We start from the raw sequence: 27,869 nt of genomic DNA, 5'->3' as shown, positions 1-27,869 counted from the left end.
GTCACCACCACCTCCTCTGACCAGAGTCGCCACCACCTCCTCTGACCAGAGTCACCACCACCTCCTCTGACCAGAGTCACCACCACCTCCCCTGACCAGAGTCACCACCACCTCCTCTGACCAGAGTCACCACCACCTCCTCTGACCAGAGTCACCAACACCTCCTCTGACCAGAGTCACCAACACCTCCTCTGACCACAGTCACCACCACCTCCCCTGACCAGAGTCACCACCACCTCCCCTGACCAGAGTCACCACCACCTCCTCTGACCAGAGTCACCACCACCTCCTCTGACCAGAGTCGCCACCACCTCCTCTGACCAGAGTCACCACCACCTCCCCTGACCAGAGTCGCCACCACCTCCTCTGACCAGAGTCGCCACCACCTCCCCTGACCAGAGTCACCACCACCTCCTCTGACCAGAGTCACCACCACCTCCTCTGACCAGAGTCGCCACCACCTCCTCTGACCAGAGTCGCCACCACCTCCTCTGACCAGAGTCGCCACCACCTCCTCTGACCAGAGTCACCACCACCTCCCCTGACCAGAGTCGCCACCACCTCCTCTGACCAGAGTCACCAACACCTCCCCTGACCAGAGTCACCAACACCTCCTCTGACCAGTCGCCACCACCTCCTCTGACCAGAGTCACCACCACCTCCTCTGACCAGAGTCACCAACACCTCCCCTGACCAGAGTCACCACCACCTCCTCTGACCAGAGTCGCCACCACCTCCTCTGACCAGAGTCGCCACCACCTCCTCTGACCAGAGTCACCACCACCTCCTCTGACCAGTCACCACCACCTCCTCTGACCAGAGTCGCCACCACCTCCTCTGACCAGAGTCGCCACCACCTCCTCTGACCAGAGTCGCCACCACCTCCTCTGACCAGTCACCACCACCTCCTCTGACCAGAATCACCACCACCTCCTCTGACCAGAGTCACCACCACCTCCTCTGACCAGAGTCACCACCACCTCCTCTGACCAGAGTCGCCACCACCTCCTCTGACCAGAGTCACCACCACCTCCTCTGACCAGAGTCGCCACCACCTCCTCTGACCAGAGTCGCCACCACCTCCTCTGACCAGTCACCACCACCTCCTCTGACCAGAATCACCACCACCTCCTCTGACCAGAGTCACCACCACCTCCTCTGACCAGAGTCACCACCACCTCCTCTGACCAGAGTCACCACCACCTCCTCTGACCAGAGTCGCCACCACCTCCTCTGACCACAGTCACCACCACCTCCTCTGACCAGAGTCGCCACCACCTCCTCTGACCAGAGTCACCACCACCTCCTCTGACCAGAGTCACCACCACCTCCTCTGACCAGAGTCGCCACCACCTCCTCTGACCAGAGTCACCACCACCTCCTCTGACCAGTCACCACCACCTCCTCTGACCAGAGTCGCCACCACCTCCTCTGACCAGAGTCACCACCACCTCCTCTGACCAGAGTCACCAACACCTCCTCTGACCAGAGTCACCACCACCTCCTCTGACCAGAGTCGCCACCACCTCCCCTGACCAGAGTCGCCACCACCTCCTCTGACCAGTCACCACCACCTCCTCTGACCAGAGTCGCCACCACCTCCCCCGACCAGAGTCGCCACCACCTCCTCTGACCAGAGTCACCACCACCTCCCCCGACCAGAGTCGCCACCACCTCCTCTGACCATCTACTGTACAGCTATGAACTTCCAGATCCTCATGACCACATGCTGGAAGCTTCAAGAAGAACTCAGACTTGATCTAAGTTAAATAATAAAAAATGAAATAAATAAAAACACACTAATTTAGCTGATCTAATCAGACTGATCTAGCTAGTAGCAACTATTGTAACCTAGTTTTATTTTTCAATTACTTGTTGTATTTATTTAAAGGGGACCAAAATGGAAAAACGTTTTCGTGATTTTTTAAACGCATTATCCACGTGTGGTTGTTTTTAAATTATCAAATTTTCATCTATCCACGTCAAAAGTAGTGCACTATATACAGACTAGGGTGCCATTGGGGAAGCATTCTGTGACTCCATCTGCTTCTCTGTTGTTAAAACTCTCAAAATGTTATTTACTGTGACAACAAAGTTACAATGGCAAATATATGGCGCCAAGTACATACTGCTGGTGCATCTTAACCTATAAAGGAACTAAAAGAGACAAAAGCATTGTAGTTTCGGCTTCAGTATTATCTCAAAGGGATTAGAGTACCCAGTCAGACATGGCCTGCTTCTCAAACTGCATCCTATTCCCTACATAGTGCACTACTTTTGACCAGAGCCCAGTTATCAACCCTATGGGTGCCTGGTCAAAAGTACTGTATATAGGGAATACATTTGGGACACAAACCATGGTCATATCACGATAGTAATCATGTCGATATCAGTGGAGAGAGAGTGGAGTGACTGGCCCAGTATTTAGTGACTGGTAGTATTTATTCTGTTTGGTACTGGTCTGCGCAGATCTCTTGTTAAAAATAAGAAATCCTCATCATTCTGGGGGGGGTTTATCTGGTTGACATCATCGAAAAAGGGGGTCTGAATTTAATGTTCTCATAGATGTATTCCAAATGGCACCATTTTGCCGATGTTGTGCACTACTTTAGACCAGAGGCCTATGGGAAGTATAACCCTGAGGGCTCTGGTCAAAACTACTGCACTATATAGGGAGCTGTTTGGAATGCGTACAATATGGAACAGTGACTGTAGATTTCCTTACATCCTCTCACTCGTTCTTCACCCTCTCTACAAAAAAAACATTTTTTTTTTTTACTCTTCTGTTTGTAAGACAGAGGCGGCTGCGCTCAGAGGTTCTGCTGCGTCTCTGAGACAGGCGCCGTCTGCATTTAGTGCATTTAGGCGGGGGTTAGTATTGCACATCTTGGGGTTGCTGCTAAAGGCACTTTCTGGTTGAATATTCACAGCCCTGCTTTCTCTCACCTCCATGACTTGACCTTTCAACTGCTCTACCTCACTCTCCTCCACTCCCTCCTCCACTCCCCCCTCCTCCAGTCCCTCTTCCTCCTCCTCCCCCTCCTCCAGTCCCCCCTCCTCTCTCTCCTCTAGCCCATTCTCGGTAGTGGACCCGTCGGAAGACAGCATAACGGGAGATTTCTCCTTCTCCTCCGTCTTCAACTTCTTCCTCTCCTTCACCTCACTGGCTATGGAGTAGGTAGGCTTACTCTGGTGGGGAGAGAGAGAAGGGAAGGAGAGAGAGGGAGAGAGAGAGAGGAAGGGAGAAGGGAGGGAGAACGAGAGAGGGAGAGAGAGAAGGAGAGAGAGAGGGAGAGAAAAGGAGAGAGAGAGGGAGAGAAAAGGAGAGAGAGAGGGAGAGAAAAGGAGAGAGAGAGGGAGAGGGGAGAGAGGGAGGGTGGGAGGGAGGGTGGGAGGGAGGGAGGGAGGGAGGGAGGGAGGGAGGGAGGGAGGGAGGGAGGGAGGGAGGGAGGGAGGGAGGGAGGGAGGGAGGGAGGGAGGGAGAAGGAGAGGGAGGGAGAAGGAGAGGGAGGGAGAAGGAGAGGGAGGGAGGGAGGGAGGGAGGGAGGGAGGGAGGGAGGGAGGGAGGGAGGGAGGGAGGGAGGGAGGGAGGAGAGGGAGGAGAGGGAGGGAGAGAGAGGGAGGGAGGGAGAGAGGGAGGGAGAGAGGGAGGGAGAAGGAGGGAGGGAGGGAGAGAGGGAGAAGGAGAGGGAGGGAGAGAGGGAGAAGGAGAGGGAGGGAGAGAGGGAGAAGGAGAGGGAGGGAGAGAGGGAGAAGGAGAGGGAGGGAGAGAGGGAGGGAGAAGGAGGGAGGGAGAAGGAGGGAGGGAGAAGGAGGGAGAAGGAGGGAGGGAGAAGGAGGGAGGGGGAGAAGGAGGGAGAAAGAGAAAGAGGGTGGGGGGAGAGAAAGAGGGTGGGGGGGAGAGAAAGAGGGTGGGGGGGAGAGAAAGAGGGTGGGGGGGGAGAGAAAGAGGTGGGGGGGGAGAGAAAGAGGGTGGGGGGGAGAGAAAGAGGGTGGGGGGGAGAGAAAGAGGGTGGGGGGGAGAGAAAGAGGGTGGGGGGAAGAGAAAGAGGGTGGGGGGGAGAGAAGAAACGAGGAATATTCATATCAATAAGTACAGATCAGCACTACATCAACGGCAGAACAGCATGAAACGGATTCTATTCCGGCATGTTATACAGAACCTCAAATAACTGAGGAAAAGACAATTAATGAATTTATGACTGATGAGGAAGCCTTTCCTATTATGCAGAAACAGGGATGAAGCCAGACACTAGGCTGTTCTACTGGGGGATAGAGAGAAACAAAGACCAGGCTCAGAGTCAATCACAACCATAATGAGTGGCTTGTGTCTCTATAAAGACCTGCTGGGTGGGGACGACGGGTGGAGGAGAGGAGAGGGTGACTGGGTGGAGGAGAGGAGAGGGTGACTGGGTGGAGGAGAGGGTGACTGGGTGGAGGAGAGGATGGGGACGACGGGTGGAGGAGAGGGTGACTGGGTGGAGGAGAGGGTGACTGGGTGGAGGAGAGGGTGACTGGTGGAGGAGAGGGTGACTGGGTGGAGGAGAGGAGAGTGTGACTGGGTGGAGGAGAAGATGGGGACGACGGGTGGAGGAGAGGGTGACTGGGTGGAGGAGAGGAGAGGGTGACTGGGTGGAGGAGAGGAGAGGGTGACTGGGTGGAGGAGAGGGTGACTGGGGGGAGGAGAGGAGAGGGTGACTGGGTGGAGGAGAGGAGAGGGTGACTGGGTGGAGGAGAGGAGAGGAGAGGGTGACTGGGTGGAGGAGAGGAGAGGGTGACTGGGTGCCTGAGATGTTTTATTTAACCTTTATTTAACCAGGTTACACCCATTGAGGTTAAAAGGCTATTTTGTGAGGGTGACCTGGCAAGAAGGCAAAACAGGGAAATAGCAGTGTGTCCATAGAACATTACAGATAAATACAGAAGACAGTGTCACAAGGTAAAGATACAATTGAAGATTATAAACTACTGCAGTTAGTAACAGTGTTGTCGATCAGAGTCTTAAAAACAGACAAGGACACTAAACTCCTCTAACTTTACAATCTTCTGAAGCATGGTTCCAAGGATGAAGGGGCATTATGGGAAAAATCTTGTTTCCCCATCTCAGTTCTAGCCTTAGGAACAGACAAGGACAGCAGAGACTGTGAACAAAGACCGTATTGAGTGACTGATCTGGTCAGTAAGGAACAGAGACCATCACTGCTTTAGCCTCCTGGTGGAGAGAAAGGGCCATTACACCATAACATACAGATCACAGTGACGGGTCAGTGATCTAGCGTTGGTAATACATCTTAAAGCACCATGACACACTGTGTCCAGAGTTTAAGGTCCTTGCTGAGGCATATCGACAATATCACCATAATCCAGCACTGATAGAAAAGTGCTTTGAACAAGATCCTTTCTAACATTGAAAAGCAAGATTTGTTCCTGAAATAAAAACACAATTTCAACTTCAGTTTCTTGGTCAAGGTATCAATGTTCTGTTTAAAATTAAACTTTTAATCCCAAGAGATTTATAGGAGGTGACCCTATAATTATAATCAATTGTCTGGCCTGTTACAGTTCACATCTGCACGTGACTCCATCTGTTAACTTTCAGGGAAGCGAAAGAAACGTTGTTATCCTTTCATTAAGCACAAAGTTTCAAATGGAAGAGCTGCCTTTGATTAACATCAAATGCCAAAGTCCGGAAAAGCCTCAATATTAGATGCGCTACAATAAATAATTGTCATCGGCATACAGATGGAGATTTGCAGAGTCAACAGTCTTCCCTTTATCATTTATATACAGTGTAAAAAGGATCGGACCTAGAATGGAGCCCTGGGGAACTCCTTTGTAAGCCTTGTAAACTCCTGAGCTACACACTGTTCTGTCAGAAAGGTAGTTCTGGAACCAATCCAACGCATCAACACTTAAACCAACCTTTTTTAGTCTATACAACAGCAGGGCATGGCCAACAGCAGGGCGCGGTCAACAGTGTTGAAGGCCAACAGCAGGGCACGGTCAACAGTGTTGAAGGCCAACAGCAGGGCGCGGTCAACAGTGTTGAAGGCCAACAGCAGGGCGCGGTCAACAGTGTTGAAGGCCAACAGCAGGGCACGGTCAACAGTGTTGAAGGCCAACAGCAGGGCGCGGTCAACAGTGTTGAAGGCCAACAGCAGGGCATGGTCAACAGTGTTGAAGGCCAACAGCAGGGCATGGTCAACAGTGTTGAAGGCCAACAGCAGGGCATGGTCAACAGTGTTGAAGGCCAACAGCAGGGCATGGTCAACAGTGTTGAAGGCCAACAGCAGGGCATGGTCAACAGTGTTGAAGGCCAACAGCAGGGCATGGTCAACAGTGTTGAAGGCCAACAGCAGGGCATGGTCAACGGTGTTGAAGGCCAACAGCAGGGCGCGGTCAACGGTGTTGAAGGCCAACAGCAGGGCATGGTCAACAGTGTTGAAGGCCAACAGCAGGGCATGGTCAACAGTGTTGAAGGCCAACAGCAGAGCATGGTCAACAGTGTTGAAGGCCAACAGCAGGGCATGGTCAACAGTGTTGAAGGCCAACAGCAGAGCATGGTCAACAGTGTTGAAGGCCAACAGCAGGGCATGGTCAACAGTGTTGAAGGCCAACAGTAGAGCACGGTCAACAGTGTTGAAGGCCAACAGCAGAGCATGGTCAACAGTGTTGAAGGCCAACAGCAGGGCATGGTCAACAGTGTTGAAGGCCAACAGCAGAGCACGGTCAACAGTGTTGAAGGCCAACAGCAGAGCATGGTCAACAGTGTTGAAGGCCAACAGCAGGGCATGGTCAACAGTGTTGAAGGCCAACAGCAGAGCACGGTCAACAGTGTTGAAGGCCAACAGCAGGGCATGGTCAACAGTGTTGAAGGCCAACAGCAGAGCACGGTCAACAGTTTTGAAAGCCTTCGATAAGTCAATAAAAAGTGAAACAGTGAATTTTCTTGTCCTGAGCATCTAGAATATCACCTACAACCTTACTTACAGCAGAAATTGTACCATGCTTGGCTTTAAAACCCGACAGGAATTGAGATAAACAGAATTAATGCTTTGGTGTAATGACACATCACACAGAAAACTGTAATGACATATCACACTGTAATGACACAGAACACTGTAATGACATATCACACAGAACACAGTAATGACATATCACACAGTACACTGTAATGACATATCACACAGTACACTGTAATGACATATCACACTGTAATGACACAGAACACTGTAATGACATATCACACTGTAATGACACAGAACACTGTAATGACATATCACACAGAACACAGTAATGACATATCACACAGTACACTGTAATGACATATCACACAGTACACTGTAATGACATATCACACAGTACACTGTAATGACACATCACACAGAAAACTGTAATGACATATCACACTGTAATGACACAGAACACTGTAATGACATATCACACAGAACACAGTAATGACATATCACACAGAACACAGTAATGACATATCACACAGTACACTGTAATGACATATCACACAGAACACAGTAATGACATATCACACAGAACACAGTAATGACATATCACACAGAACACTGTAATGACATATCACACAGAACACTGTAATGAAATATCACTGAGTACACAGAAATGACATATCACACAGAACACTAATGACATATCACTGAGTACACAGTAATGACATATCACACAGAACACTGTAATGACATATCACATCATTAGCTCATTGTTATGGATGTATCACATTATTAGCTCATTGTTATGGATGTATCACATTATTAGCTCATTGTTATGGATGTATCCAACTGAATGTCACTAGAAAACAGATGAAACAAATGCAGCTACTGATGTTATTCTGTCTGTACTGCTTGACCTGACTGTAAGTTAGCCCTAGTTGGCTAGCAAGCAAGGGATGAGAACGTTACCAGTCAGTCTGGCAATAGAACATCTGGAACAAACAACTGTCCATAGACACAGAACAACAAGACTGAACGACTGGGTTTCCATAGATACAGAACAAAAAGACTGAACGACTGGGTCGAGTCCATAGATACAGAACAACAAGACTGAACGACTGGGTCGGGTCCATAGATACAGAACAACAAGACTGAACGACTGGGTCGAGTCCATAGATACAGAACAACAAGACTGAATGACTGGGTCGAGTCCCATAGATACAGAACAACAAGACTGAACGACTGGGTCACGTCTATAGATACAGAACAAAAAGACTGAATGACTGGGTGGAGTCCATAGATACAGAACAACAAGACTGAATGACTGGGTCGAGTCCATAGATACAGAACAACAAGACTGAACGACTGGGTCGAGTCCATAGATACAGAACAACAAGACTGAATGACTGGGTGGAGTCCATAGATACAGAACAAAAAGACTGAACGACTGGGTCGAGTCCATAGATACAGAACAACAAGACTGAACGACTGGGTCGAGTCCATAGATACAGAACAACAAGACTGAATGACTGGGTCGAGTCCATAGATACAGAACAACAAGACTGAACGACTGGGTCGAGTTCATAGATACAGAACAACAAGACTGAACGACTGGGTCGAGTCCATAGACACAGAACAAAAAGTCTGAACGACTGGGTCGAGTCCATAGATACAGAACGACTGGGTCGAGTCCATAGATACAGAACAAAAAGACTGAACGACTGGGTCGAGTCCATAGATACAGAACAAAAAGACTGAACAACTGGGTCGCGTCCATAGATACAGAACAAAAAGACTGAACGACTGGGTCGCGTCCATAGATACAGAACAAAAAGACTGAACAACTGGGTCGAGTCCATAGATACAGAACAAAAAGACTGAACGACTGGGTCACGTCCATAGACACAGAACAAAAAGACTGAACGACTGGGTCGAGTCCATAGATACAGAACAAAAAGACTGAACGACTGGGTCACGTCCATAGACACAGAACAAAAAGACTGAACGACTGGGTCGCGTCCATAGATACAGAACAACAAGACTGAACGACTGGGTCACGTCCATAGATACAGAACAACAAGACTGAACGACTGGGTGGAGTCCATAGATACAGAACAAGACTGAACGACTGGGTCGAGTCCATAGACACAGAACAAAAAGACTGAACGACTGGGTCGAGTCCATAGATACAGAACAACAAGACTGAACGACTGGGTCGAGTCCATAGATACAGAACAACAAGACTGAATGACTGGGTCGAGTCCATAGATACAGAACAAAAAGAATGAACAACTAGGTCGAGTCTATAGATACAGAACAAAAAGACTGAACGACTGGGTCGAGTCCATAGATACAGAACAACAAGACTGAACGACTGGGTCGGGTCCATAGATACAGAACAAAAAGACTGAACGACTGGGTGGAGTCCATAGATACAGAACAATAAGACTGAACGACTGGGTGGAGTCCATAGATACAGAACAAAAAGACTGAACGACTGGGTTTCCATAGATACAGAACAACAAGACAGAACGACTGGGTGGAGTCCATAGACACAGAACAAAAAGACTGAACGACTGGGTCGGGTCCATAGATACAGAACAACAAGACTGAACGACTGGGTCGAGTCCATAGATACAGAACAACAAGACTGAACGACTGGGTCGAGTCCATAGACACAGAACAGCAAGACAGAACGACTGGGTCGAGTCCATAGATACAGAACAACAAGACTGAACGACTGGGTCGAGTCCATAGATACAGAACAACAAGACTGAACGACTGGGTCGAGTCCATAGATACAGAACAAAAATACTGGGTAGAGTCCATAGACACAGAACAAAAAGACTGAACGACTGGGTTTCCATAGATACTGAACAAAAAGACTGAACGACTGGGTCGGGTCCATAGACACAGAACAAAAAGACTGAACGACTGGGTCTCGTCCATAGATACAGAACAAAAAGACTGAACGACTGGGTGGAGTCCATAGATACAGAACAAAAAGACTGAACGACTGGGTTTCCATAGATACAGAACAACAAGACTGAACGACTGGGTCAAGTCCATAGACACAGAACAAAAAGACTGAACGACTGGGTTTCCATAGATACAGAACAAAAAGACTGAACGACTGGGTGGAGTCCATAGATACAGAACAAAAAGACTGAACGACTGGGTTTCCATAGATACAGAACAACAAGACTGGGTAGAGTCCATAGATACAGAACAAAAAGACTGAACGACTGGGTGGAGTCCATAGATACAAAACAGCAAGACTGAACGACTGGGTCGGGTCCATAGATACAGAACAACAAGACTGGGTAGAGTCCATAGATACAGAACAAAAAGACTGAACGACTGGGTGGAGTCCATAGATACAAAACAGCAAGACTGAACGACTGGGTTTCCATAGATACAGAACAAAAAGACTGAACGACTGGGTGGAGTCCATAGATACAGAACAAAAAGACTGAACGACTGGGTTTCCATAGATACAGAACAACAAGACTGAACGACTGGGTCGAGTCCATAGACACAGAACAAAAAGACTGAACGACTGGGTGGAGTCCATAGATACAGAACAAAAAGACTGAACGACTGGGTTTCCATAGATACAGAACAACAAGACTGAACGACTGGGTCGAGTCCATAGACACAGAACAACAAGACTGAACGACTGGGTCGAGTCCATAGATACAGAACAACAAGACTGAACGACTGGGTCGAGTCCATAGATACAGAACTAAAAGACTGAACGACTGGGTCTCGTCCATAGATACAGAACAACAAGACTGAACGACTGGGTCGAGTCCATAGATACAGAACAACAAGACTGAACGACTGGGTCGAGTCCATAGATACTGAACAAAAAGACTGAACGACTGGGTCGAGTCCATAGATACAGAACAACAAGACTGAACGACTGGGTCGAGTCCATAGATACAGAACTAAAAGACTGAACGACTGGGTCTCGTCCATAGATACAGAACAAAAAGACTGAACGACTGGGTCGAGTCCATAGATACAGAACAACAAGACTGAACGACTGGGTCCCGTCCATAGATACAGAACAACAAGACTGAACGACTGGGTCGAGTCCATAGACACAGAACAAAAAGACTGAACGACTGGGTTTCCATAGATACAGAACAAAAAGACTGAACGACTGGGTGGAGTCCATAGACACAGAACAAAAAGACTGAACGACTGGGTGGAGTCCATAGATACAGAACAAAAAGACTGAACGACTGGGTTTCCATAGATACAGAACAACAAGACTGAACGACTGGGTCGAGTCCATAGATACAGAACAAAAAGACTGAACGACTGGGTGGAGTCCATAGATACAGAACAAAAAGACTGAACGACTGGGTTTCCATAGATACAGAACAACAAGACTGAACGACTGGGTCGAGTCCATAGATACAGAACAAAAAGACTGAACAACTGGGTCGAGTCCATAGATACAGAACAAAAAGACTGAACGACTGGGTTTCCATAGATACAGAACAACAAGACTGAACGACTGGGTTTCCATAGATACAGAACAACAAGACTGAACGACTGGGTCGAGTCCATAGATACAGAACAAAAAGACTGAACGACTGGGTCACGTCTATAGATACTGAACAACTGGGTCGAGTCCATAGATACAGAACAAAAAGACTGAACGACTGGGTCGGGTCCATAGATACAGAACAACAAGACTGGGTAGAGTCCATAGATACAGAACAAAAAGACTGAACGACTGGGTGGAGTCCATAGATACAAAACAGCAAGACTGAACGACTGGGTCGAGTCCATAGATACAGAACTAAAAGACTGAACGACTGGGTCTCGTCCATAGATACAGAACAACAAGACTGAACGACTGGGTCGAGTCCATAGATACAGAACAACAAGACTGAACGACTGGGTCGAGTCCATAGATACAGAACAAAAAGACTGAACGACTGGGTCGAGTCCATAGATACAGAACAACAAGACTGAACGACTGGGTCCCGTCCATAGATACAGAACAACAAGACTGAACGACTGGGTCGAGTCCATAGATACAGAACAAAAAGACTGAACAACTGGGTCGAGTCCATAGATACAGAACAACAAGACTGAACGACTGGGTCGAGTCCCATAGATACTGAACAAAAAGACTGAACGACTGGGTTTCCATAGATACAGAACAAAAAGACTGAACGACTGGGTGGAGTCCATAGATACAGAACAAAAAGACTGAACGACTGGGTTTCCATAGATACAGAACAACAAGACTGAACGACTGGGTCGAGTCCATAGATACAGAACAAAAAGACTGAACGACTGGGTGGAGTCCATAGATACAGAACAAAAAGACTGAACGACTGGGTTTCCATAGATACAGAACAACAAGACTGAACGACTGGGTCGAGTCCATAGATACAGAACAACAAGACTGAACGACTGGGTCGAGTCCATAGACACAGAACAGCAAGACAGAACGACTGGGTCGAGTCCATAGATACAGAACAACAAGACTGAATGACTGGGTCGAGTCCATAGACACAGAACAGCAAGACAGAACGACTGGGTCGAGTCCATAGATACAGAACAGCAAGACAGAACGACTGGGTCGAGGCCATAGATACAGAACTAAAAGACTGAACGACTGGGTCTCGTCCATAGATACAGAACAACAAGACTGAACGACTGGGTCGAGTCCATAGATACAGAACAACAAGACTGAACGACTGGGTCGAGTCCATAGATACTGAACAAAAAGACTGAACGACTGGGTTTCCATACATACAGAACAACAAGACTGAACGACTGGGTTTCCATAGATACAGAACAACAAGACTGAACGACTGGGTCGAGTCCATAGATACAGAACAAAAAGACTGAACAACTGGGTCGAGTCCATAGATACAGAACAAAAAGACTGAACGACTGGGTTTCCATAGATACAGAACAACAAGACTGAACGACTGGGTTTCCATAGATACAGAACAACAAGACTGAACGACTGGGTCGAGTCCATAGATACAGAACAAAAAGACTGAACGACTGGGTCACGTCTATAGATACTGAACAACTGGGTCGAGTCCATAGATACAGAACAAAAAGACTGAACGACTGGGTCGGGTCCATAGATACAGAACAACAAGACTGGGTAGAGTCCATAGATACAGAACAAAAAGACTGAACGACTGGGTGGAGTCCATAGATACAAAACAGCAAGACTGAACGACTGGGTCGAGTCCATAGATACAGAACTAAAAGACTGAACGACTGGGTCTCGTCCATAGATACAGAACAACAAGACTGAACGACTGGGTCGAGTCCATAGATACAGAACAACAAGACTGAACGACTGGGTCGAGTCCATAGATACAGAACAAAAAGACTGAACGACTGGGTCGAGTCCATAGATACAGAACAACAAGACTGAACGACTGGGTCCCGTCCATAGATACAGAACAACAAGACTGAACGACTGGGTCGAGTCCATAGATACAGAACAAAAAGACTGAACAACTGGGTCGAGTCCATAGATACAGAACAACAAGACTGAACGACTGGGTCGAGTCCCATAGATACTGAACAAAAAGACTGAACGACTGGGTTTCCATAGATACAGAACAAAAAGACTGAACGACTGGGTGGAGTCCATAGATACAGAACAAAAAGACTGAACGACTGGGTTTCCATAGATACAGAACAACAAGACTGAACGACTGGGTCGAGTCCATAGATACAGAACAAAAAGACTGAACGACTGGGTGGAGTCCATAGATACAGAACAAAAAGACTGAACGACTGGGTTTCCATAGATACAGAACAACAAGACTGAACGACTGGGTCGAGTCCATAGATACAGAACAACAAGACTGAACGACTGGGTCGAGTCCATAGACACAGAACAGCAAGACAGAACGACTGGGTCGAGTCCATAGATACAGAACAACAAGACTGAATGACTGGGTCGAGTCCATAGACACAGAACAGCAAGACAGAACGACTGGGTCGAGTCCATAGATACAGAACAGCAAGACAGAACGACTGGGTCGAGGCCATAGATACAGAACTAAAAGACTGAACGACTGGGTCTCGTCCATAGATACAGAACAACAAGACTGAACGACTGGGTCGAGTCCATAGATACAGAACAACAAGACTGAACGACTGGGTCGAGTCCATAGATACTGAACAAAAAGACTGAACGACTGGGTTTCCATACATACAGAACAACAAGACTGAACGACTGGGTTTCCATAGATACAGAACAACAAGACTGAACGACTGGGTCGAGTCCATAGATACAGAACAAAAAGACTGAACAACTGGGTCGAGTCCATAGATACAGAACAAAAAGACTGAACGACTGGGTTTCCATAGATACAGAACAACAAGACTGAACGACTGGGTTTCCATAGATACAGAACAACAAGACTGAACGACTGGGTCGAGTCCATAGATACAGAACAAAAAGACTGAACGACTGGGTCACGTCTATAGATACTGAACAACTGGGTCGAGTCCATAGATACAGAACAAAAAGACTGAACGACTGGGTTTCCATAGATACAGAACAACAAGACTGAACGACTGGGTCGAGTCCATAGATACAGAACAAAAAGACTGAACGACTGGGTCGGGTCCATAGATACAGAACAAAAAGACTGAACGACTGGGTCGAGTCCATAGATACAGAACAAAAAGACTGAACGACTGGGTCGAGTCCATAGATACAGAACAAAAAGACTGAACGACTGGGTCGGGTCCATAGATACAGAACAACAAGACAATGACTGCGTCGCGTCTCTGGCAACCGAACCGATAGAACAAACGACCAGCCGGCTCGGGTAGCAACCCTAGCTTTGTTCCGGGACTATGTCTTGTGGAAGGAGGAAATAGTATGAGTAACTTCATCAAAATAACGTTTTGAATTAAAATACGTCAGTCATTATTAGAATATGTTGGTATCCCGTGGTATAATAGTGACAGCGCCCTTGAAGACAGTGTTTGGAGGATGCATCGGCACGTTCGACTTCGTTTCGGGCCTAACAACACACCCGTGCCATTATATCGTCCAAACACAGTCTTCCAGGGCATTATCACTTCATCAAAGCATAACATGTCTTATTCCTGTTGAGTATAGCTTATATAATGTACCATTTGATGTGTAGCACTAGAGAATCCCAGACAAGTTATGTTATTGTGTCATTTCTCTGTAAATGTCTGCTTAGTTCTGTATTGTGTACACTCAGTGGACAGTTTATTAGGTAGACCCATCTAGGACCGGACCCCCCTTTGCCTCTGGACCAGGCAATGTTTTTCCACTCCTCAATTTTCAAGTGTTGGTGGAGCTGCTTCTTCTAGCTGATAGGAGTGGAACCCGGTGTGGTTGAGGAGTGGAACCCGGTGTGGTTGAGGAGTGGAACCCGGTGTGGTTGAGGAGTGGAACCCGGTGTGGTTGAGGAGTGGAACCCGGTGTGGTTGAGGAGTGGAACCCGGTGTGGTTGAGGAGTGGAACCCGGTGTGGTTGAGGAGTGGGACCCGGTGTGGTTGAGGAGTGGAACCCAGTGTGGTTGAGGAGTGGAACCCGGTGTGGTTGAGGAGTGGAACCCGGTGTGGTTGAGGAGTGGAACCCAGTGTGGTTGAGGAGTGGAACCCAGTGTGGTTGAGGAGTGGGACCCGGTGTGGTTGTCTGCTGCAACAGCCCTTCCGTGACAAGGACTGATGAGATGTGCCACTGTTCAGTCATTTGCCAGTTTGTGGCCCGCCTGTTAGCTTGCACGATTCTTGTCATTCTTCCTCGACCTCTCTCATAAATGATCTGTCTCACTGCTGTCTCACCTGGTATGTTCCCTGTCCCCCTGCTATGCCCCCTGTCCCACCTGGTAGGTTCCCTGTCCCACCTGGTAGGTCCCCTGTCTCACCTGCTATGTTCCCTGTCCAACCTGCTATGTCCCCTGTCCAACCTGCTATGTCCCCTGTCCAACCTGCTATGTCACCTGTCCAACCTGCTATGTCACCTGTCTCACCTGCTATGTCACCTGTCTCACCTGCTATGTCCCCTGTCCAACCTGCTATGTCCCCTGTCCAACCTGCTATGTCCCCTGTCCAACCTGCTATGTCCCCTGTCCAACCTGCTATGTCCCCTGTCCAACCTGCTATGTCACCTGTCTCACCTGCTATGTCACCTGTCTCACCTGCTATGTCACCTGCCTCACCTGCTATGTCACCTGTCTCACCTGCTATGTCCCCTGTCCCACTTGCTATGTCCCCTGTCCCACCTGCTATGTCCCCTGTCCCACCTGCTATGTCCCCTGTCCCACCTGGTATGTCCCCTGTCTCACCTGGTATGTCCCGTGTCCCACCTGGTATGTTCCCTGGCTCTTGAAGCCTCTGAGGGGGAATTTGGCTCCTCGACCGAAGGTCCTGATGACAGGAGTGGAGATCACACCCCGCAGACGTCTGGGGAGCACACAAACAGTTGAGAAAAATGTGACACCTTTACAGTAAAAGACAGCATTTATCCAACGATTTAGCCATGGACAGCCCCTTACCCTGCCCCCACAGACAGAACAGGATTTGTATTTATTATGGATCCCCATTAGTTCCTGTCAAGGCAGCAGCTACTCTTCCTGGGGTTTATTATGGATCCCCATTAGTTCCTGTCAAGACAGCACCTACTCTTCCTGGGGTTTATTATGGATCCCCACTAGTTCCTGGGGTTTATTATGGATCCCCATTAGCTCCTGGGGTTTATTATGGATCCCCATTAGTTCCTGCCAAGGCAGCAGCTACTCTTCCTGGGGTTTAATATGGATCCCCATTAGTTCCTGTCAAGGCAGCAGCTACTCTTCCTGGGGTTTATTATGGATCCCCATTAGTTCCTGCCAAGGCAGCAGCTACTCTTCCTGGGGTTTATTATGGATCCCCACTAGTTCCTGGGGTTTATTATGGATCCCCATTAGCTCCTGGGGTTTATTATGGATGCCCACTAGGTCCTGCCAAGGCAGCAACTACTCTTCCTGGGGTTTATCATGGATCTTGGAGTCCGAACACATTAAGACCTTTATATAAGATGTGAAACAAAAAATAAAACACCACATAATGTACAAGACAATATTACAATGTAGTGTGTCTGTTCCACTGATTTTAAATGCAGGGAAACTCAAATCAGTTCTACCTCATTTCTACCAGCATGTTAAATCTGCAACAGGAGGGGAAAAAAAACCTCTCGACCAGCTTTACTCCACACACAGAAACGCTTACAAAGCTCTCCCTCGCCTTCCATTTGGCAAATCTGACCATAACAAAAATACGTTTTGCTTCCCTCCAGGCCTGAGGGAGACACTTTCTAGTCGGCATAAATTGAAGACATGGCAATATCGTCAAAGGCAAAGGGTGGCTAATTTGAGGAACCTCAAATATAAAATACATTTTGATTTGTTTAACACTTTTTGTTGGTTACTACATGATTCCATATGTGGGTTACTTCATCGTTTTGATGTCTTCACTATTATTCTACAATGTAGAAAATAGTAAATATAAAGAAAAACCCTTGAATGAGTAGGTGTGTCCAAACTTTTGGCTGGAAGTGTGTACTTGGATATGTAGTGTCAGCGATTGTTGCTGTCATGCCTAAGTTTGCTAATCTTGCCAATGAAAAAATATATTAAAGTAGTTGGCAATATCAGTGGGATTTTGTGATGAATGAGCCATCTGATTCAATGAATGAGGGAGCTGAGTTTGCCTTTTTGCCCAAAATTTCATTTGAGGTGCTCTAAAGCTTTTTAATATCATTCTTTATGTAATTGATCTTTGTTTCATAGTGTAGTTTATTCTTCTTTTTAATTCAGTTTAGTCACATGATTTCTCAACTTGCAGTACGTTTGCCAATCGGTTGTGCAGCCAGACCTTTTCGTCGTTCCTTTGGCCTCATCCCTCTCAACCATACAATGTTTAAATTCCTCATCAGTCCACATGGATTTAACTGGTTTTACAGTCATTTTCTTAATGGGTTCTTGTTTATTACTAACTGGAATAAGACATTTCATTAATGTGTCCAGTGCAGCGTCTGGTTGCTCCTCATTACACACCACAGACCAGCAGCGTCTGGTTGCTCCTCATTACACACCACAGACCAGCAGCGTCTGGTTGCTCCTCATTACACACCACAGACCAGCAGCGTCTGGTTGCTCCTCATTACACACCACAGACCAGCAGCGTCTGGTTGCTCCTCATTACACACCACAGACCAGCAGCGTCTGGTTGCTCCTCATTACACACCACAGACCAGCAGCGTCTGGTTGCTCCTCATTACACACCACAGACCAGCAGCGTCTGGTTGCTCCTCATTACACACCAAAGACCAGCAAATATTCTTTACATCATCAACATATGAATCACTACAAAACCTATTGTACGACCTCTTACCCTCTGTTTGGTCCCCCGACAGAAACCACCTGGATGGGGAAGCCTCCTCTGCCTCGGCCCCGTCTGATGCCAGCCCACTGGCCCACCACCGTGCCTGCTATCTCCAGCTTCCCGCCCTGGGTGGACATGCTTGGCAGACCTGCAGACCACGAACCAACAGTAGGGACACACACACACACGGAGGTTGTGAAATAAAACTTCTAAGAAAGTTAAGAGCAACCTAACCCGAGTATAATACTGATCCGTCTTCATGGAGAAGAAAGCCTGTACTTATACTGAACACAAATATAAACATGCAACAATATCAAAGATTTTACTGAGTTACAGTTCATATAAGGAAATCAGTCAATTTATATACAGTGCCTTGCGAAAGTATTCGGCCCCCTTGAACTTTGCGACCTTTTGCCACATTTCAGGCTTCAAACATAAAGATATAAAACTGTGTTTTTTTGTGAAGATTCAACAACAAGTGGGACACAATCATGAAGTGGAACGACATTTATTGGATATTTCAAACTTTTTTAACAAATCAAAAACTGAAAAATTGGGCGTGCAAAATTATTCAGCCCCTTTACTTTCAGTGCAGCAAACTCTCTCCAGAAGTTCAGTGAGGATCTCCGAATGATCCAATGTTGACCTAAATGACTAATGATGATAAATACAATCCAGCTGTGTGTAATCAAGTCTCCGTATAAATGAACCTGCACTGTGATAGTCTCAGAGGTCCGTTAAAAGCGCAGAGAGCATCATGAAGAACAAGGAACACACCAGGCAGGTCCGAGATACTGTTGTGAAGAAGTTTAAAGCCGGATTTGGATACAAAAAGATTTCCCAAGCTTTAAACATCCCAAGGAGCACTGTGCAAGCGATAATATTGAAATGGAAGGAGTATCAGACCACTGCAAATCTACCAAGACCTGGCCGTCCCTCTAAACTTTCAGCTCATACAAGGAGAAGACTGATCAGAGATGCAGCCAAGAGGCCCATGATCACTCTGGATGAACTGCAGAGATCTACAGCTGAGGTGGGAGACTCTGTCCATAGGACAACAATCAGTCGTATATTGCACAAATCTGGCCTTTATGGAAGAGTGGCAAGAAGAAAGCCATTTCTTAAAGATATCCATAAAAAGTGTTGTTTAAAGTTTGCCACAAGCCACCTGGGAGACACACCAAACATGTGGAAGAAGGTGCTCTGGTCAGATGAAACCAAAATTGAACTTTTTGGCAACAATGCAAAACGTTATGTTTGGCGTAAAAGCAACACAGCTGAACACACCATCCCCACTGTCAAACATGGTGGTGGCAGCATCATGGTTTGGGCCTGCTTTTCTTCAGCAGGGACAGGGAAGATGGTTAAAATTGATGGGAAGATGGATGGAGCCAAATACAGGATCATTCTGGAAGGAATGGATGGAGTCTGCAAAAGACCTGAGACTGGGACGGAGATTTGTCTTCCAACAAGACAATGATCCAAAACATAAAGCAAAATCTACAATGGAATGGTTCAAAAATAAACATATCCAGGTGTTAGAATGGCCAAGTCAAAGTCCAGACCTGAATCCAATCGAGAATCTGTGGAAAGAACTGAAAACTGCTGTTCACAAATGCTCTCTATCCAACCTCACTGAGCTCGAGATGTTTTGCAAGGAGGAATGGGAAAAAATTTCAGTCTCTCGATGTGCAAAACTGATAGAGACATACCCCAAGCGACTTACAGCTGTAATCGCAGCAAAAGGTGGCGCTACAAAGTATTAACTTAAGTATTAACTTAATTTTGCACGCCCAATTTTTCAGTTTTTGATTTGTTAAAAAAGTTTGAAATATCCAATAAATGTCGTTCCACTTCATGATTGTGTCCCACTTGTTGTTGATTCTTCACAAAAAAATACAGTTTTATATCTTTATGTTTGAAGCCTGAAATGTGGCAAAAGGTCGCAAAGTTCAAGGGGGCCGAATACTTTCGCAAGGCACTGTACATAAATCTATGGATTTCACATGACTGGGCAGGAGTGCAGGCCACTTGGGAGCAAGGTCCAGCCAATCAGAATGAGTTTTTCCCTCACAGAAGGGCTTTATGACAGACAGAAATACTCCTCAGTAATGATCATGCTGTTTAATCAGCTTCTTGATATGTCTGTTAGGTGGATGGATTATCTTGGCGAAGGACAAATGCTCACTAACAGGGATGTTCACACATTTGTTCACAACAGTTGATAGAAAGACGTTTTTTTTAAGAGTATGGACCGTTTCTGGGATCTTTTATTTCAGCTGAAACATGAAACCAACACTTTACATGTTGCGTTCATACTTTTTTCAGTATGAATAGTATTTATATAGTATCTACTACATCAAAACAAACACTGGCCAGGACGACCATGACACTACACACTGGCCAGGACGACCATAACACTAAACACTGGCCAGGACGACCATAACACTAAACACTGGTCAGGACGACCATAACACTAAACACTGGTCAGGACGACCATAACACATAACACTGGCCAGGTCGACCATAACACTGGCCAGGTCGACCATAACACTGGCCAGGACGACCATAACACTGGCCAGGTCGACCATAACACTGGCCAGGTCAACCATAACACTGGTCAGGACGACCATAACACTGGTCAGGACGACCATAACACTGGCCAGGACGACCATAACACTAAACACTGGTCAGGTCGACCATAACACTGGTCAGGTCGACCATAACACTGGCCAGGTCGACCATAACACTAAACACTGGTCAGGTCGACCATAACACTGGTCAGGTCGACCATAACACTAAACACTGGCCAGGACGACCATAACACTGGTCAGGACGACCACAACACTGGTCAGGACGACCATAATACTGGTCAGGACGACCATAACACTGGCCAGGACGACCATAACACTAAACACTGGCCAGGACGACCATAACACTGGTGAGGACGACCATTACACTGGTCAGGATGACCATAACACTGGCCAGGACGACCATAACACTAAACACTGGCCAGGACGACCATAACACTGGCCAGGACGACCACAACACTGGCCAGGTCGACCATAACACTGGTGAGGACGACCATAACACTGGTCAGGACGACCACAACACTGGCCAGGACGACCATAACACTAAACACTGGCCAGGTCGACCATAACACTGGTCAGGACGACCATAACACTGGCCAGGTCGACCATAACACTGGTGAGGACGACCATAACACTGGCCAGGACGACCATAACACTAAACACTGGCCAGGACGACCATAACACTGGTCAGGACGACCATAACACTGGTCAGGACGACCATAACACTGGTCAGGACGACCATAACACTGGCCAGGACGACCATAACACTGGCCAGGACGACCATAACACTAAACACTGGCCAGGACGACCATAACACTGGTCAGGACGACCATAACACTGGTGAGGACGACCATAACACTAAACACTGGTCAGGACGACCATAACACTAAACACTGGCCAGGACGACCATAACACTGGTCAGGACGACCATAACACTGGTCAGGACGACCATAACACTGGCCAGGACGACCATAACACTAAACACTGGTCAGGACGACCATAACACTGGCCAGGACGACCATAACACTGGTCAGGACGACCATAACACTGGTCAGGACGACCATAACACTGGCCAGGACGACCATAACACTAAACACTGGCCAGGACGACCATAACACTGGCCAGGTCGACCATAACACTGGCCAGGTCGACCATAACACTGGCCAGGTCGACCATAACACTAAACACTGGTCAGGTCGACCATAACACTGGTCAGGTCGACCATGACACTAAACACTGGCCAGGACGACCATTACACTGGTCAGGATGACCATAACACTAAACACTGGTCAGGACGACCATAACACTGGTCAGGACGACCATAACACTGGCCAGGACGACCATAACACTGGCCAGGACGACCATAACACTAAACACTGGTCAGGTCGACCATAACACTGGTCAGGACGACCATAACACTGGCCAGGACGACCATAACACTGGTCAGGTCGACCATAACACTAAACACTGGTGAGGACGACCATAACACTGGTCAGGACGACCATAACACTAAACACTGGCCAGGACGACCATAACACTGGTCAGGACGACCATAACACTGGCCAGGACGACCATAACACTAAACACTGGTGAGGACGACCATAACACTGGTCAGGTCGACCATAACACTAAACACTGGTGAGGACGACCATAACACTGGTCAGGACGACCATAACACTAAACACTGGCCAGGACGACCATAACACTGGCCAGGACGACCATAACACTAAACACTGGTCAGGACGACCATAACACTGGCCAGGACGACCATAACACTAAACACTGGTCAGGACGACCATAACACTGGTCAGGTCGACCATAACACTAAACACTGGTGAGGACGACCATAACACTGGTCAGGACGACCATAACACTAAACACTGGCCAGGACGACCATAACACTGGTCAGGATGACCATAACACTGGCCAGGACGACCATAACACTGGCCAGGACGACCATAACACTGGTCAGGACGACCATAACACTAAACACTGGCCAGGACGACCATAACACTGGTCAGGACGACCATAACACTGGCCAGGACGACCACAACACTGGTCAGGTCGACCATAACACTGGCCAGGACGACCATAACACTGGCCAGGTCGACCATAACACTGGTCAGGACGACCATAACACTGGCCAGGACGACCATAACACTGGCCAGGTCGACCATAACACTGGTCAGGACGACCATAACACTGGCCAGGTCGACCATAACACTAAACACTGGTGAGGACGACCATAACACTGGTCAGGTCGACCATAACACTGGTCAGGTCGACCATAACACTAAACACTGGTCAGGTCGACCATAACACTGGTCAGGTCGACCATAACACTAAACACTGGTCAGGTCGACCATAACACTGGTCAGGTCGACCATAACACTGGTCAGGTCGACCATAACACTAAACACTGGTCAGGTCGACCATAACACTGGTCAGGTCGACCATAACACTAAACACTGGTCAGGACGACCATAACACTAAACACTGGCCAGGTCGACCATAACACTGGTCAGGACGACCATAACACTGGTGAGGACGACCATAACACTAAACACTGGTCAGGACGACCATAACACTAAACACTGGCCAGGACGACCATAACACTGGTCAGGACGACCATAACACTGGTCAGGACGACCATAACACTGGCCAGGACGACCATAACACTAAACACTGGTCAGGACGACCATAACACTGGCCAGGACGACCATAACACTGGTCAGGACGACCATAACACTGGCCAGGACGACCATAACACTAAACACTGGCCAGGACGACCATAACACTGGCCAGGTCGACCATAACACTGGCCAGGTCGACCATAACACTGGCCAGGTCGACCATAACACTAAACACTGGTCAGGTCGACCATAACACTGGTCAGGTCGACCATGACACTAAACACTGGCCAGGACGACCATTACACTGGTCAGGATGACCATAACACTAAACACTGGTCAGGACGACCATAACACTGGTCAGGACGACCATAACACTGGCCAGGACGACCATAACACTGGCCAGGACGACCATAACACTAAACACTGGTCAGGTCGACCATAACACTGGTCAGGACGACCATAACACTGGCCAGGACGACCATAACACTGGTCAGGTCGACCATAACACTAAACACTGGTGAGGACGACCATAACACTGGTCAGGACGACCATAACACTAAACACTGGCCAGGACGACCATAACACTGGTCAGGACGACCATAACACTGGCCAGGACGACCATAACACTAAACACTGGTGAGGACGACCATAACACTGGTCAGGTCGACCATAACACTAAACACTGGTGAGGACGACCATAACACTGGTCAGGACGACCATAACACTAAACACTGGCCAGGACGACCATAACACTGGCCAGGACGACCATAACACTAAACACTGGTCAGGACGACCATAACACTGGCCAGGACGACCATAACACTAAACACTGGTCAGGACGACCATAACACTGGTCAGGTCGACCATAACACTAAACACTGGTGAGGACGACCATAACACTGGTCAGGACGACCATAACACTAAACACTGGCCAGGACGACCATAACACTGGTCAGGATGACCATAACACTGGCCAGGACGACCATAACACTGGCCAGGACGACCATAACACTGGTCAGGACGACCATAACACTAAACACTGGCCAGGACGACCATAACACTGGTCAGGACGACCATAACACTGGCCAGGACGACCACAACACTGGTCAGGTCGACCATAACACTGGCCAGGACGACCATAACACTGGCCAGGTCGACCATAACACTGGTCAGGACGACCATAACACTGGCCAGGACGACCATAACACTGGCCAGGTCGACCATAACACTGGTCAGGACGACCATAACACTGGCCAGGTCGACCATAACACTAAACACTGGTGAGGACGACCATAACACTGGTCAGGTCGACCATAACACTGGTCAGGTCGACCATAACACTAAACACTGGTCAGGTCGACCATAACACTGGTCAGGTCGACCATAACACTAAACACTGGTCAGGTCGACCATAACACTGGTCAGGTCGACCATAACACTGGTCAGGTCGACCATAACACTAAACACTGGTCAGGTCGACCATAACACTGGTCAGGTCGACCATAACACTAAACACTGGTCAGGACGACCATAACACTAAACACTGGCCAGGTCGACCATAACACTGGCCAGGTCGACCATAACACTGGCCAGGTCGACCATAACACTGGTCAGGTCGACCATAACACTAAACACTGGTCAGGTCGACCATAACACTGGTCAGGTCGACCATAACACTGGCCAGGACGACCATAACACTAAACACTGGTCAGGTCGACCATAACACTGGTCAGGTCGACCATAACACTAAACACTGGTGAGGACGACCATAACACTGGTCAGGACGACCATAACACTGGTGAGGACGACCATAACACTGGTCAGGACGACCATAACACTGGTGAGGACGACCACAACACTGGCCAGGTCGACCATAACACTGGTGAGGACGACCATAACACTGGTGAGGACGACCATAACACTGGCCAGGTCGACCATTACACTGGCCAGGTCGACCATAACACTGGTGAGGACGACCATAACACTGGCCAGGTCGACCATAACACTGGCCAGGTCGACCACAACACTGGCCAGGACGACCATAACACTAAACACTGGCCAGGACGACCACAACACTGGCCAGGACGACCATAACACTAAACACTGGTGAGGACGACCATAATACTGGTCAGGACGACCATAACACTAAACACTGGTCAGGTCGACCATAACACTGGTCAGGACGACCATAACACTGGCCAGGTCGACCATAACACTGGCCAGGACGACCATTACACTGGCCAGGTCGACCATAACACTGGCCAGGACGACCATAACACTGGCCAGGACGACCATAACACTGGCCAGGACGACCATAACACTGGTCAGGTCGACCATAACACTGGTCAGGACGACCATAACACTGGTCAGGACGACCATAACACTAGACACTGGCCAGGACGACCATAACACTGGTCAGGTCGACCATAACACTGGTCAGGACGACCATAACACTGGTCAGGACGACCATAACACTAAACACTGGCCAGGTCGACCATAACACTGGCCAGGACGACCATAACACTGGCCAGGACGACCATAACACTGGCCAGGACGACCATAACACTGGCCAGGTCGACCATAACACTGGCCAGGACGACCATAACACTGGCCAGGTCGACCATAACACTAAACACTGGTCAGGACGACCATAACACTGGCCAGGACGACCATAACACTGGCCAGGTCGACCATAACACTGGCCAGGTCGACCATAACACTGGCCAGGTCGACCATAACACTGGCCAGGTTGACCATAACACTAAACAATGGCCAGGACGACCATAACACTGGTCAGGACGACCATAACACTGGCCAGGACGACCATAACACTGGCCAGGACGACCATAACACTGGCCAGGTCGACCATAACACTGGCCAGGTCGACCATAACACTGGCCAGGATGACCATAACAATAAACACTGGTCAGGACGACCATAACACTGGCCAGGACGACCATAACACTGGCCAGGACGACCATAACACTGGCCAGGTCGACCATAACACTGGCCAGGTCGACCATAACACTGGCCAGGTCGACCATAACACTGGCCAGGTCGACCATAACACTGGCCAGGATGACCATAACACTGGCCAGGTCGACCATAACACTGGCCAGGATGACCATAACACTGGCCAGGTCGACCATAACACTAAACACTGGTCAGGTCGACCATAACACTGGTCAGGTCGACCATAACACTAAACACTGGCCAGGTCGACCATAACACTGGCCAGGTCAACCATAACACTAAACACTGGTCAGGACGACCATAACACTGGTCAGGATGACCATAACACTAAACACTGGCCAGGACGACCATAACACTGGTCAGGTCGACCATAACACTGGCCAGGTCGACCATAACACTAAACACTGGCCAGGACGACCATAACACTGGTCAGGACGACCATTACACTGGCCAGGACGACCATAACACTAAACACTGGCCAGGACGACCATAACACTAAACACTGGTCAGGACGACCATAAAACTGGCCAGGACGACCATAACACTGGCCAGGTCGACCATAAGTCGACCATAACACTGGCCGGGTCGACCATAACACTGGCCAGGACGACCATAACACTGGCCAGGACGACCACAACACTGGCCAGGTCGACCACAACACTGGCCAGGTCGACCATAACACTGGCCAGGTCGACCATAACACTGGCCAGGTCGACCACAACACTGGCCAGGACGACCATAACACTGGCCAGGACGACCATAACACTGGCCAGGACGACCATAACACTAAACACTGGCCAGGACGACCATAACACTGGCCAGGACGACCATAACACTAAACACTGGTCAGGACGACCATAACACTGGCCAGGACGACCACAACACTAAACACTGGTGAGGACGACCATAACACTGGCCAGGACGACCATAACACTGGTCAGGACGACCATAACACTGGCCAGGACGACCATAACACTGGCCAGGACGACCATAACACTAAACACTGGCCAGGACGACCATAACACTGGCCAGGTCGACCATAACACTGGCCAGGTCGACCATAACACTGGCCAGGACGACCATAACACTAAACACTGGCCAGGACGACCATAACACTGGCCAGGACGACCATAACACTGGCCAGGTCGACCATAACACTGGCCAGGACGACCACAAAACTGGTCAGGATGACCATAACACTAAACACTGGCCAGGACGACCATAATACTGGTCAGGACGACCATTACACTGGCCAGGACGACCATAACACTGGCCAGGTCGACCATAACACTAAACAC

The 27,869-nt window shown here is 48.4% G+C and overlaps 1 protein-coding gene across 1 annotated transcript in view; it reads right to left on the bottom strand.

Annotated features, from left to right (window-relative positions):
- fam120a (family with sequence similarity 120 member A) overlaps nucleotides 1-27,869 on the bottom strand; it is a 97,016-nt gene that overhangs the window by 6,945 nt on the left and 62,202 nt on the right. Inside the window, exons 15-17 of the mRNA XM_090242157.1 lie at nucleotides 18,384-18,522; nucleotides 16,298-16,415; nucleotides 37-3,189 (exon numbers count right to left, since the gene is read on the bottom strand). Coding sequence (XP_090098283.1) covers nucleotides 2,776-3,189; nucleotides 16,298-16,415; nucleotides 18,384-18,522 — 671 coding nt within the window. The 3' untranslated portion in view covers nucleotides 37-2,775. The remainder of the gene's footprint in view (nucleotides 1-36; nucleotides 3,190-16,297; nucleotides 16,416-18,383; nucleotides 18,523-27,869) is intronic.

The sequence above is a fragment of the Oncorhynchus mykiss genome, chromosome 7 (assembly GCF_057628025.1).
Source record: "Oncorhynchus mykiss isolate SJ-2025 chromosome 7, ASM5762802v1, whole genome shotgun sequence".
Lineage (NCBI taxonomy): Eukaryota > Metazoa > Chordata > Actinopteri > Salmoniformes > Salmonidae > Oncorhynchus > Oncorhynchus mykiss.
This window is presented reverse-complemented; position numbering and strand designations above follow the sequence as displayed.